Genomic DNA, 14,813 nt, shown 5'->3' on the forward strand with positions numbered 1-14,813 from the left:
ATCTATTAGTGTCAGTGATAACAAAATGAAAATCATAGTATAATCCTAGAGTCTGTATCTAGTCTATATAAATTTACTAATCTAGATCATATTCATCATATTGACAATATAGATCTAGATTATCTCATATCAATCCTCAATCTAGATTTCTAGATCTATGCTGTCAATGGATAAATAGTAAAACAAAAATCCCTGATCTTAGTAAAAGTTAGTAGATTCTACATTTCTAGGAAGTAAGGAAGGAAATAAAATTGAAATTTTATTTAGATTTTAGATTGTCTTGCCTAGATTTTCATCTAGATCTAGTATAGTCAGTATAGTATAGATCTAGTCTAGATCTAGCTTATTTAACTTAAAATATAAGTCTTATTATAGATCTATATATATATTAATAATTATTATAATATATATATAATTTATAACCTTATTCTATTTCTATTATTATTTTTTGTAAAGTAATATTATTAATATATAAATATAGATATTATAATATACACACAGAGTGTGAGTGTATAATAATGTATATACTAGACTCTATAATTAGTAATTCCTAACTGTGTATAAAAGTGTATACTGTATAGTATTATACACTTGAGTGACTTGACTTTACTAGATAATATACTGAACTATACTGTAACTTAAACTAGTCACTATCACTAGTGACTAGTGTAACTGATAACTATAACTTAACTATTTATATATAGTAGATTCTTATACCTGAACACCGACTTACGGGAACTAGGTCAAATTTTTATTTTATTTTTTTATTTGGTGACGGTTTAACTTACAAAAAAACTTAAAGCAGATTCTTATTCTGCAACTAAAGGACTATAAAAATAGCTGTATTCCTTTGTATTACCACGCATAGTCAAGATTTTATTTTAAAATAAAGTGGGTCACTTCATGCTCCTATATTGAACGCAGTTTTTGGGCTTTCTCCTCAATTGGACAGTGAGCACCGTCATTGTACACCACTATGTAATTGCTAATAAATTATATCTGTGTTACTTAATTTTTTTTAGATTGTATTAAAAGAAGTAGATTCACTTTTGCAATATGTATTTAAAGTCTATTTCCTCATATACTCTCTCTCTGTCTCTCTCTCTCTAACTCTATAATATTATAGAATATAGATCTATATAGAATATATATATATATCGATATATATATATCGTTTATAGTTTATTATTTATATACCTATGTAATCTATGTGTAGAAACAGACAGAAATAAATCTATATAGATTATATATCGATAAATTAATTATTATAATTTAATAAATAAGATATTTTCAACTATGCTACATTGGCTACATGTATTTCCTCTGTCTTTCTTTTAATTGCCATCCAAGGACCCTCTTCTTGTTTTCATAAGTTGGATGTTCGTTTTGTGACACATTAACACCCCCCTCCCTCCCATAGATAGCCTACTTATAATTCTTTTCATGACTCTCTCCCCCTTCCCTCCACTGCCTGTTGGATAGTTTGTGACACTACAAGCTGAGTGTATACTTCTCCTCACTGCCAGCTCATCTGGAGTGATCACCTGCAGTGGGCATGGTCTCTGGCTTCAAATTAGCAGCCCGCACTTTTTCTTTCATTCATAAATTATATATTATAGACATCTCAATCTAGGTCAAGCTTATTCATTGAACAAATCATAGATTTATTAATCCCAATAATATTTCTTATTACGATTTTGCTGTGTCCAATGAAGGAGAATGAGCTGAATTCATTATTATTCGTTGTACACCCCCTTATTAAATTTTATTTAACAGCTAACGGTATAAATGTGATTGGAATGTCTTTCTAAAGATGTTTGGAAGCTTATTTTGATATGCCCATCAGCCTACGATCAAACAGGCTCATAATATAGCCTTTATCCCTTATATGGGTATGAATTGCCGGGGGAGGTTAAAACAACAGCTTTACATACATGGTTACCGAGAATCTAAAAAACTGCCATCTGCTTTGGAAAAACGGAACAAAATTACCGGAACTTATCTAAAATTGGACATGCGCAGTCCCGAAACGTTGATTTTAGCTCCAAACATAAAAACAAATGAATTACAAACAAAAAAAGCGACCCGCTCATTGAAGGAGAATTCGATGGGGTGTCCAAAATATAAGAAGCTACTATAGATCTAACTAGTGTAACTATTAGCATTATTAGAATTAGACTATACAGATACAGACTATACTTACTAGATTCTATACTACTAGTCTACCACACTAATATTAATTTATTAAATATACTTTAATGTAGAGATTAATAGAGATCTAATCATTAATGTTATGATTTAATTCAATTTAATTGAGCTAGACTCTAGACTCTTCAATCTCATGATTTACTTGTTCAATAGTTGATACTTGATTTATCATTCATTTAGAATTAAGTCTTTAGTCTTACATCAGGATCTAGATTTAGTTATTCTAGAGCTATAATCTCTAGTCTAGATCACTTACAATCATTTCTAGATTCTATGTAGTCATCAAGATTTCTTATCTTATATAATACACTGTACAGACGTTACTTCAAAAAAGAAGATAATTACGTCCTACATCATGCATTTAGTCATGCATGTTAACCAATGACTTAAATTCTGCCAAGTCACTGGTTTTCCTGGCTAGCTCAGGCAACCCATTCCATGCTATAATAGCACTAGGGAAGAAGGAGCATTTGTACAAATTGGTTCTATCATATGGGACCTAGTAGATTAAGATTTATATACTTTATGTATGATACATAATGAATAAAATAATAATATCCAGGTGTTAACATAACATAAACACAGTTCTTAGAACTATATTTTACATATTTTTCTCATTTAGAACATTATTATTTTAGTTAATAATAAGTAAAATTTAAGCGCCTCTCTTATTGTTAATAACTTGTCAACATGGATCACAGTAACATCATTCACTCCTTCGCTGATGATAGTAGCATCAATGGAACAATACTTGTAGTGACTTAAAGAACATCAACTGATCCACTGCTGGCATCAACAATCCTGTACTGGAAAATGTCAGCTCAAAAACTGTCAATGAATGATGGCACTCAAAGACTGACTGAAGACACTTCTGAGCTGACAATGAAGCACCAACACTGGCAGTTGTAATCCAGAAAGAGCAATGCAATATCAACTGACAATGGCAAATTAAGGACTGAACTGCTACTTCTGATTGCCAACACTGGCACCTTATAAAAACAAGACTTTGATGTCTAATCTAAAACTAGAAATATGAAACGAATCCACATAAAAAACATAGAGATATAAAAGAAAAGAAAGCTCTTTGGGCACCTCTGAGTCCACCCAGCTCTAATGGGTACTTGACATTGCTTGGGGAAAAGTAAAGGTGGTTGGTCACTTGACATCCTCGTTAACCGTGGGCCACAGAAACAGATGACCTTTACATCCTCTGCCCTATAGATGACAAGGTCTGAAAGGGGAACTTCACTACTTTACTTTTATAAAAGAAAACTCACTAAAAGAGTCCTACCAAAACACAATAAGCTCAAAATGGCAACAAACAACCAAACATAAGAAGTGTCAAAAGTCGTCATAATAAATAACATCAGAACATAGCACCAAGAAAATATATGCATCAATCAACACCCTGTGCGTTTTCTACATACCAATTACCCTAGCAATCAGTGGATCAGAGTTTACACAGATGGCTCATCCCGAAAAGCCACCACAAATGGAGGAGCTGGAATACTTATCGAATGGCCAGATGGAGGAAAACTAGAAAAATCCATTGCAACTGGAGAGCTCTCTGACAGTCACAGAGCAGAAAGGGAAGCACTAGCACTAGCTGCTACCATGCTAGCAAATCATCCAAGTTCCCCTCACAGTCAGATTGTCTTTCTAACAGACGCAAAAACAACCCTCCAAAGCCTGCAAAACTCTGATTCCCCTTATATTAAAAACCTCAGAACAGCACTCACAAAGCTCAACCACAACAGCAAAAAAACTGTCATTCAATGGATACCAGCTCACATACAACTAGCAGGAAATGAGAAGGCTGACACACTCGCCAAGAGTGGGAGAACAAACTCACAAGTAAACTCTGCTCTCTATCCAGAAGAAATGAAGAAATTAATTGTAGATAAAATAAATGAGAAATGGACGAGCTCCCATCCAAATCACAAGAAAGATGATGCTTACTATAAGCTATCCCGACAAGAGCAACGTCTAATCTTTCGACTCAGGACCGGACACAACAGAATGCGACAACACATGTTCCGGAAGCTCAAAATTGGAACCAGTGAAATCTGCCCATGTGGAGTATCACCAGAAAATGCCGACCACGTCCTCCAAAACTGCTCTCTCTACCAAGAGGCCCGTATAAAACATTGGCCCCAAATCACCCCAATTGAAAGAAAACTATATGGAGAGCTCCCTGATTTGGAAACCACTGCGCAGTTCATCTCATATGTTGGTCTAGTCATATGAACACTCCAACATATCTATGAGAACGATGAAGAAGAAGAAGAAACACCCTGTGCCAAAAGATGTCATATAAAATAATGACTCAACACCTAGAAAAACCTAGCACTTTATTTATAAACTATTTACAGATAAGAAAATAGCACTCTCTTTTATGTAGAATTTACAAGATACAAAGAATAAACATATAATCTCCACACCATAACTAACGACATTCCACCCCTTAACAAACTGGAATTTTTTTTTTTGGATCTCTATAAATAGTATATATATATATATATATATATATATATATATGATCCTTTGATGAGCACATTTCTCATTTCCTATGGACTCCAAGATGGCTTTAGAGTCCAATCCTTGCTTTAAAAAGCCGGTCACATATGTGGCATGGGTGGGTTATGTCACTTGCAGATAGGCCTATATAACTCCTCCTTCGTGGTCGAAGATGTGCACATTTCTCATTTCCTATGGACTCGAAGATGGCTGTAGAGTCCAATCCTTGCTTTAAAAAGCCGGTGGCATGGGTGGGTCATGTCACTTGCAGATAGGCCTACATATATATATATATATAAATACATATATATCTATATATACATATATTTGTTGATATATATATATATATATATATAAATATACTCTGTCTTCATCTACAATGTTTCAGATGTACCTACGGAATATATCAGATAATTAGAATCTAGATCGACATGCTCAAGATCTACTTTCTAGCCCAAGCCTTCTGCAGATTTAAAGCTAGATCTATAAGTTAATACTACAATCACTATAATCACTATTCAGTCTTTAACCTATAATCTTATTCATCTGAACAAATTGAAGTATAATCTAGATGTAAATTTTAGTAAAAAGTAAGTAAAATTAATTAAATAGGTAGAGCTCGATTTTGGTACTTTGACCAAAAAAAATCAAAATAACTATAGTTTGGGAACCACTCTGTTTAAAAAGAATTCAGATGGGAGACTATTACTAAATATACTGATTATAGATCTAGGTCTTCAGTCAGTTTTTGTTTTTAGACTTCAAGAATTAGTCTAGTCTTTATTTCTAGATCTAGAGAATTTACTTGTAATTTGAATTTTAGTCTAGATTAATCACAAATGATAATGATGTGTGTTAATTTAGACTTTTCTAACTTTTTATTTACCTGTGATGATTTTTCTCTTTACTTTAGAGTAAAATGGCCTCTAAACATCGTAACAACCTAACCCAATCAAAGGTTTCGAGACAGCCATCTGTGTCTTCTAAATGTGAAAATGGTGTTTCTCACACCAGAAGATTGTTTGTGATGCGACATGGTGAGCGCTGTGATTTCGCCTTTGGGAAAGGCTGGGTTAAGAGATGTTTTGATGATAGGGGTAGGTTTATTTTTAGACCTTTTAGGTTACGTTTGGTACCTGAAATAATCATAGCTGATAAATGTACAACAGAAACATAATAATATGGGCATCATTTGCTTCAGATTTTTTGCTTCAGATTTTTTAAAAGTAATTATTCTGTCGCAACTTACATATAATGTTTGTGACAATGACCAACAATGGGAAAATTTCTAGCAAAATCAGATATTTATTTTTTTTAGTTACATTGGTATTATAATTTCACATTTCTTTCATTTAATGAAAACCATATTTTAAACAAATAAATTTCAGACAGCATTGAATAAATTGTTTTGTATTCAACATCCTCACATTAGGTCATTATACCCAAAAAGACTTGAACCTTCCTAAAAAGATGATTCAGAGAGATACAGTGAGTGATTTCCTTAGAGACAGTCCACTCACAGAGATAGGAATGTTCCAAGCTAGAGCTACCGGTACTTAATTAGCTTTTTTTTTTTAGCTTCACTATTTACCTTCTGGTAAATTTTTTTTTTTTTGCTTTTACTAGCTTCAGTTGTAATATATTATCATACTATAAGAACTTTGTTTAAAAATCTAATTTGTTGTCACTCTGTGTCAAATGAAAAAAAAAACAACTTTTTTTAATGTTGACATTTCTGCTGATTCAAAAAACATAAATGCTTATTTGGCAATTGTTATTATTGTGTCCAGGATTTTATAGTAAGTAAGCAGTAAACTGTATTTTTTAATTTTTTGAAACTGCATGAATAATTGTAAATTGTAAAAGGTCATTTAATAAGAGAAAACTTATCGTATTTGACTAGAGTAACAGCATTCATAAAATCACCTCAGGACAGAATACTAAAAAGTAAAGTAGCAATATTACTAAAACACATAACTTACACATACACAACCTATTATAATAGAAAGACACAAAGATAAAAGCACAATTTTTATTTCCTATGCTTAGTGATGGGCAAAAGTTAACTAAAAAGCTAGATTAGTTTAACTAAAAAAAATAATTTAAGGCCAAAATTTAATTAGAAAAAAAAAAGGTTTAGTTAAAATCATAGTTTAAATAACTTTTTAAAATTACAAATTTAAAAAATTCATTAAAATTTTCAAAACTTTTCAACATGTGGTAGTGGTTGAAACGCTGTTTTCTGGTCATGTAATATCAACTTTGATCATCAAAAAAAAGGATGCTTTTAACAACTATTTAGTCAGCCTTTTTTGAAGAGGGACTGTTAAAGCAAGATGCTGGTAGAAGTTATGGAACCAGTATCACTGCACTTGACCATAGCAGCTTTAAGAAATTTTGCTAAACATTTTTGCCAAAAGCTTCTATGCAATACTATGAATGGGGTTGTTCCGTATTTCTTCCAAGTCATGTGGTGGTGTTTAATTTCTGTTAGTTTATAGTGGGAATCTGATAAGCTTGTTAGGTCAATATTTAGTGGTTTTAATCAATTCATTAGCGGCAAACAATAATTTATTAACTGTAGGAACAATTAAGTACACCCTTTTTATAGCTTAAACCTTAGAAGATGCCAAAGTGTATAATAGATTCTATTTTGTAGACCTATTATTAAGATTTAGGTCTAAATGTACAGTTAGGCTAGTGTAGATCTAAGAGCATTAGGATAACCAACTCTAGAAAAAAAAATTTAATCCACACCTTCCCAGCCCAAAAAGGAAATAGACTTTGTGTCCAACTAGTAAGGCATACACAAACTTTTTATATATATATATATTTAGAAAAAAAAAGAGGAAAGTAACCCATTCATATCTTATGATCTTTGTATGGTCATCTGTTTCTTTGGCCAATGGTTATTGATCAGGGTGTCATGTGGCCAGCAGGATGACCAACCACCTTTACTTTCCCCAACTAAAGTCAGGTACCTATTAGAGTTTGGTGGACACTGGAGCGTAATTAAAAGTCCCAGTCTTCCCCGAGATTCAAACCCAGGACTTCTCAGTTCTGAAACCAAGTGCTTTACCACTCATTTACCATACCCAAATTAATATATTTAAGAATGCCTTTCAAAATATGTTTTTGAATTCTTCTGTTTGCTGATAAATAAATTCCTTGACTTTTATTTTTAGTCTGTTGATGTTTCAAATGTATTTTTTGTAACTCGTTCAGGGGATGCTTTCAAGGCTGCCAATGTAGATATCAAGCATGTGTTTGTGTCTCCCTCCCTGCGATGTGTACAGACAGCTCAAAATGTTATTGATGGTAGGAATCAATGCAGCGACGCTTGGATAGAATAGTTGAACAGTTAAGCTTAGCCCTGTTGTTCATTACTTTTGGAAGTTAGTTTGGCATCGACTAGAGGTTAGCATTAATCGCCATGTTAATATGGCATTAACTTGGATTTGTTTCTATATTCCTCTAGGTATGGACAACAACGCCGAGCTCTGTGTTGAGCCAGCGGCTTTTGAGTGGCTGGGCTGGTACAAAAATGGGATGCCCAATTTGCTGACTCCAGATCAGTTGGCCAACTGTGGATTTAATGTCAACCTTCTTTACAAGTAGGGCATTTTCTGTGATGAAATTAAGTCCTCTAATAGATTCTTTTGAAAACCTTCTTTACTATCTGTGATGAAATTAAGTCCTCCAATATATTCTTTTTAAAAATTATTTTTATATAGTGAATCTTTCATCCTGCATGCTCAGTGCGATATTATCCAATCTCTTTTCTGGACCTGTGGAAGAAGGGGCAACTTGGGAGTAAGGGTATAGTGCTGCCTTTGAGCATTAAGCAAACACCACTTTAGCCCCCTTCATATGTAGCCATGCAGTTTATACCTTTTAGCCACATATCCCAAATATCAAAGATCAGGTTACTTTTAGACAAAGTTCTTTTTTTTTTTTAACTTTAGCCCAAAGACATAATAAATGGTGGGGAAAATCTAAAAACACATGTGCTGTGCGGTTCTAACTCACCCAACATTTCCTTACTTAAAACTTAAGTGCTGTGATGTGCTAACTCACCCAACATTTCCTTACTTAAAACTTAAGTGCTGTGATGAGCTAACTCACCCAACATTTCCTTACTTAAAACTTAAGTGCTGTGATGAGCTAACTCACCCAACATTTCCTTACTTAAAACTTAAGTGCTGTGATGTGCTAACTCACCCAACATTTCCTTACTTAAAACTTAAGTGCTGTGAGGTGCTAACTCACCCAACATTTCCTTACTTAAAACTTCAGTGCTGTGATGTGCTAACTCACCCAACATTTCCTTACTTAAAACTTAAGTGCTGTGATGTGCTAACTCACCCAACATTTCCTTACTTAAAACTTAAGTGCTGTGATGTGCTAACTCACCCAACATTTCCTTACTTAAAACTTAAGTGCTGTGATGTGCTAACTCACCCAACATTTCCTTACTTAAAACTTAAGTGCTGTGAGGTGCTAACTCACCCAACATTTCCTTACTTAAAACTTAAGTGCTGTGATGTGCTAACTCACCCAACATTTCCTTACTTAAAACTTAAGTGCTGTGATGTGCTAACTCAACCAATATGTACTGATCTAGCACATTTTGCTTTGATGTGCTATATCATCCATGTACTTAACACATGTGATGTGATGTTCTAATTCACTTAACATATACTGACTTAACTCTTTCTCTCCGTAATTATTTTCCCACGTTTTGACGGCATTCTTCATTTTGCTCATTACAATTTCACTCCCCTGTTATGATTAAGCTTCAATAACTTTTTTGTTTGTTATCAGAACATGTTTTATTTGGTATAGAATTAAAGGGGAATGCATGATCTTTTTATGTATCACAAATTAAAGATTCTAAAATTAAACATTATTTTAATGTAATGAGGTCAAATCAATTAGGAGAGAAAGAGTTAACACATATGCAATGGTTTTTCTTATCTAATATAATGCAGACGTTACTTTTAAAAAAGAAGACGCGTCATGCGTCTAGTCATGCATGTTAATCAATGACTTAAATTCTGCTAATTCGCTGGTTTTCCTGGCTGACTCAGGCAACCCATTCCATGCTCTAATAGCACTAGGGAAGAAAGAGCACTTGTACTCATTCTACATGTACTGAACTTAAGTCATGTGCTTAACTGCTTGACCATTTTAAATACGATTGAATAGACAATAAAAAGGCGAAAATCTATGGTGGCAAAGTAATTTGAGATGGCCAGTCATTAATTGGACTAGGACTGGTCTATTTGTGCTATGCTAATTTGTTGAAATAGAAAACAAGTTCCGATATAGTTGAAACAAAAGTTCAAATCTGTTTTTCTTACTTGTGTATTAATAATAATAATTACGAGGCTGCCACTCTTAGGCAGCGTGCAGCACACAGGCAGAACTTATCTTATCTTATATAATACAGACGTTACTTCAAAAAAGATGATTATGTCCTACGCGTCATGCATTTAGTCATGCATGTTAACCAATGACTTAAATTCTGCCAAGTCACTGGTTTTCCTGGCTAGCTCATGTTGACCCCAAACTTTATTGGCACTTTCCTTTTCCTTTGGACAGATCAGCTGCATGGAGAGGGGGGAACTGCTGTGTGGGTGACATGGTTCTGACCATAGCTAAAGCCCAGGCATTCATCTCCTTGCCAAGAGATATCTTCATTATTGTTATTAATGTAATTTGATCTTAAATTAAATTTTTTAGCATCATTAATATATTATTAGACTGTTCATTATAAAGTGAGTCATGGTCTTAGATTTTAGTCTGTAATTTAATTGACAACAATTGATCTTCTGCTTTTCAAAGTACTATAACAGAACATGTTGTTTTTTTTTTAATTGGTCATTCATTTGTCTTTTTTTATCTATTTCTAGGCCATATCTTGAAATAAAAGACTACCAAGTGGATGAAACTGTATCAGATTACTATGACAGGTGCCATCAATTGACACAGCATATTTTTAAATCTTGTGAAGAAGGTACATTTTTTATTAGATTGTTCTCTTTGATTGAACAGATGTTCTAGATTATTCTATTAAAGGAAAATTGATGGTTTTAACAACCTGGTCAGATATACTTTCACATGTAAGACTAGTCTACTTATGTGTAGTCTTCCACTCTGACATGACATACAAGTTCCGGTGAAATGGTGATCATTTTGGAAGCACGAAAAATTATGTTAGAAAAACATCAATGACAAAGTTATTATTGAAAACAAAATAAAAGAATAATATATTCATTATCTGTAAATCAAAACACATGTCAAAAATTGTCAAAACCATCAGAGTTTCCCTTTAGATAGACTGGTGGTCAAAATTGATTTCTTTAATTAAAATGATGGTCTTAGATTTACTAGAATGTTCTCGTTAGTGAGTTAGCTGTAGACACTAATAGTTTCTTTATTTCCTTTTGGTAGTTTTTATCTTTTATATTTCTGTTAGGTAGACTAATAGTCAATCATATGTCAATATTTTGTGCATAAATCTATAACTTTCTTTATTAGAAGCATGTCAGCACTAGAAAAAATGGATATTTTCAATACATTGTCCAGTAGGAGCTAAAAGCAGCTTTTGCCATGCCCTAGACATTTCTATTTCTCAATATTCATAATATATGCCTCCTTGAAAAATGTTTATGTACAACTCATTTAGTCTGCAATTTTCTGGGTCTGCTAGTTCAAGAATTAGCCCTGAGCACCATCCATAAGTAATTAAGTCATTTCTTTGCTTGCGTGCAATGTTATAATGTCACAATAATAACGGGCAACTAAAAGAAAACTTAAATGGGCCCCAAACAAACAACAGCTTTGCCTTTCTTCAGTTATGACAAAATATGCAGGTTGTGTTAGTGGGGTCGCATGAAATACTGCACTTTACACAGTAATTCTTACTAAGCTTATAAGCTAAATCAGAACTTTAGGTCTAGTGTCAGATCTAGATGTCCATATTATGAACATACCAATAAATAATTGTACAAGTTTGCCTTCCTCATTGGCCTAATCTGAAATTGCGAAAGTTATATCAGCTGACGGTGTCACTGGTTCGATGCCCGAATTGAGTCAAAATATTTTTAGCTATTTTTTTAAATTATTTTATTGTATTTCAAGTTTAATAAAAGATGTATTGCCTTTTTAAAAAATATATTTTTAAAATGTTTTTAAAACAGGAGATGTACTAATAGTTGCCCATGCCGGCAGTTTAGATACATTCACCAGACGCCTCAGGGGGAAGAACCCCAGAACTTCCCAGGAGATGCACCTGATCCTCCCCAGCTTCACTTACTGCTGTCTTTGCTGTCTGGCCTACTCAGACAAAACCAACAAATGGCAATTTGTGGATCCTCCGATCCCCCCACTACATGAATTTGACTGGAAAGTAATGCTGTGATATTTAACTTGTGAGCTCATCCACTGCTCCCAAAATCTTTTATCTTTAAAAACTTAACTTATTGTTTGAACACTAGTTTGTATTCGTTCTGAATATACAACAGCTAAATGGAATCAACGAAAACATCCGTACATCTTAAATTGATATAAATCTCTGTCACCGGCTTTTAATATTGTGTAAATTCGTAGATTCTGTAAAAGACTGCTAAATATCTTAAGTACCATAACTGGAAGAAAAATATAAACTAAACATCACAGAAAAGTCTGTTAATAAATGTCATCAACCAAAGTCTACATTTAAACAAAGAAAAATACCTCCTTCAACATCTAATAAAAGTGTCATCATTTTAGATGTTTGAACTTTGCTATTGGCGATAAAAACGCCATCTTGTTTAGTCATCATAAAAAAAAAACAGAACCTAAAACAAGGAAATGTAAGGAAGGGGATAAAAATATATATATTTATATATTGAAATTGATTATTTAAAAATTGTGGTATTCGAATGTATGCATACATTTTTTTTTTCCTATTTAAAATTTCTTAATACATATATCAATATTATTTATAACAAACAATGGCTTATACTAATGACTATGATCGATACTGTTGAAGACAAACTAAAAACTTAATTTTGCTTTTCTTTTGGTTAGTAACAACTTGAATGTAATTTAATAATATATTTACACTAATTGTTAAATAAAGCTTAATCATTTACTTAAATATTTACCAAGATAATATTATGTTTTTTGTTTGGAAATTAAAGCAAATTGTTTTGTTTTTTCCTACTGAACTAGAGATTCAGATATATGAAGTTTAAATGTTGAAATGTTGCTCCATCATTCTGAACTCATCTGTCATTTGAAGACAACAAGTTATGAAACAGACCAATGTCTTGAGGTCATGAAAGGCTATTTGCTGTTGTTGTTTTTTTTTCTCTGCTGGCATATATCTGCATTTATTGTTGTTGTTTTTTTGTTTGTTTTTTTTTACATTATGTAACAATAACTTATCATGTGTGTTTGGCTTATTTACTTGGCTGAAATGATAGATTTCTAATTTATTGTGATAGGTTTATCATAAGTAGGCTTACTTTAAGCTAGGTGGAAACTTTTCCAGCTTAGGTTTTATTTACTTGAAATATTTTACAGCCCTGAGGCTTTAGAGCTACTCAGCATAATTCTTTTGTCTGTGTTTATTTTATGCTTGTTTCTAATGTTATGTTCACTGCTAAATAATTCTGAGCTATCATGACACGAAGAATTGCTAATCAGTTAAAGGTACTGTGTTTCTTGACTCCTTAAAGTGTCCAGAGTTTATTCTAGCTTTTGCTTTCCCTCTGATGTTTATAGTTTTAAGCAATTATGTGTGGATAGAAATCCGACATCTGCTGAGTTCTGAAGTGAATAATTTTGTCTTTTTTTTTTTTAATGAAAAGTAAATTTAAAATTATTATTTTTTTGTGTGTGTTAAGTGCTGAAATGGACTACTAAGAATTGGATATTGAGAATGTTTTTATCAAATCTTTAAGTTATGATTGCCTACAAAGTGGTAGTCAAGTCAACAAAGTTTATTTTTAGATCAAAGCACAAACTTCCAAAACCATGCTTTGGGTTTTACTTGTATTGTTGATTTTTCTTTCTATTATTTAGAGAGTAGGATGATTTTAATTATATATTGGACATTTTCATATGAAAAGTTTGAATTATTGTGAATTTGTTTTTTTTTCAAAACCAACAATCATGTCCTTAATTCAAGTAGCAGCTTTGCCCTTGTTTAACATCCTTTTCACCAACGCTCAGTTAAGTGACAGTACTTCAAGAAAACGTCTAGAACCTGTTACTTTGTCTATTTCAGTATCAGTCCTCGTGTTTTTCTGCTGTGATACATAAGTATTTACTGGTAAACTCCCTTGTTGAGTAACATTCCTTGTACGTGACATGTTTTATTGTAAGCCAACAAAGGTTACATATCCCTAATGTGATTTTTTTTTCCTCTCTACACTTGCACATCCTATGCATTTCAAGAGCTATATTTATATTGACCATTAATGAAGAACATTGTGAATATTATTGACTGTTCTGTTCTGTGATTTTGTTGAGCTAAAAGAGTTATATCTGTATATACAAATTGAAAAATATAACGATAGAAAAAAAAAACTAACTGCACTTGAGTTGATTATAATTTTTTTGATTTTCTAATTTCATATTATAGATATTTTAATTTTTTACATAAATAAAGAGCTTAACTGGCATTTGTAATCAATGCCAACTCTTTATTTTTTTATTCCCTCTAAAAACAAAGTGCTAAGTTTTAGAGTTTAAAAAACTCTTAAATCATCCAGATACAACCACCTTTTTCTCAGGATACAACCACCTTCACAGGACATACATTTAGATTTTGAGTTATAAAAGGGGAATAACCCTTGAGGGTGCCAAAAAGACAAAATATCATGTAATGATAATTCTTTGAAATAAATTTACTCTGGCAAATAGACTAAACAGTCTTCTCCAATGATATACATATATATATATAATTTCAAAGACAATTGTTTGTTCGATTGATTGCCTAGATTCCACCTATAAATTTTAATCTGCTATGAAGCATTGCACTATAGTATAATATTCCTACAGTTACCTAACATGTTTTGGTTATCAATAAAAAA

At 32.5% G+C, this 14,813-nt stretch overlaps 1 protein-coding gene across 4 annotated transcripts; it reads left to right on the forward strand.

Moving 5' to 3' along the window:
• The first annotated feature begins 9 nt into the window (after positions 1-9).
• On the forward strand, positions 10-14,752 carry LOC106073790 (ubiquitin-associated and SH3 domain-containing protein B-like). 4 transcript variants are annotated; one of them, XM_056005906.1, is made up of 8 exons: positions 11-233; positions 5,639-5,822; positions 6,158-6,277; positions 7,951-8,043; positions 8,204-8,339; positions 10,641-10,744; positions 11,931-12,161; positions 12,946-14,752. In XM_056005906.1, exons 2-7 carry the CDS (start codon positions 5,645-5,647, stop codon positions 12,149-12,151), a joined length of 852 nt encoding a protein of 283 aa, XP_055861881.1. In that variant the 5' UTR covers positions 11-233; positions 5,639-5,644; the 3' UTR covers positions 12,152-12,161; positions 12,946-14,752. The 4 variants fall into 4 exon arrangements, with proteins under 4 accessions (XP_055861882.1, XP_055861881.1, XP_055861879.1 ...); XM_056005907.1 differs by lacking the exon at positions 12,946-14,752 and having other exon boundaries at positions 10-233; positions 5,639-5,762; positions 11,931-12,603; XM_056005904.1 differs by lacking the exon at positions 12,946-14,752 and having other exon boundaries at positions 12-233; positions 11,931-12,603.
• Positions 14,753-14,813: the final 61 nt, after the last annotated feature.

Source organism: Biomphalaria glabrata, chromosome 12, assembly GCF_947242115.1.
Source record: "Biomphalaria glabrata chromosome 12, xgBioGlab47.1, whole genome shotgun sequence".
Lineage (NCBI taxonomy): Eukaryota > Metazoa > Mollusca > Gastropoda > Planorbidae > Biomphalaria > Biomphalaria glabrata.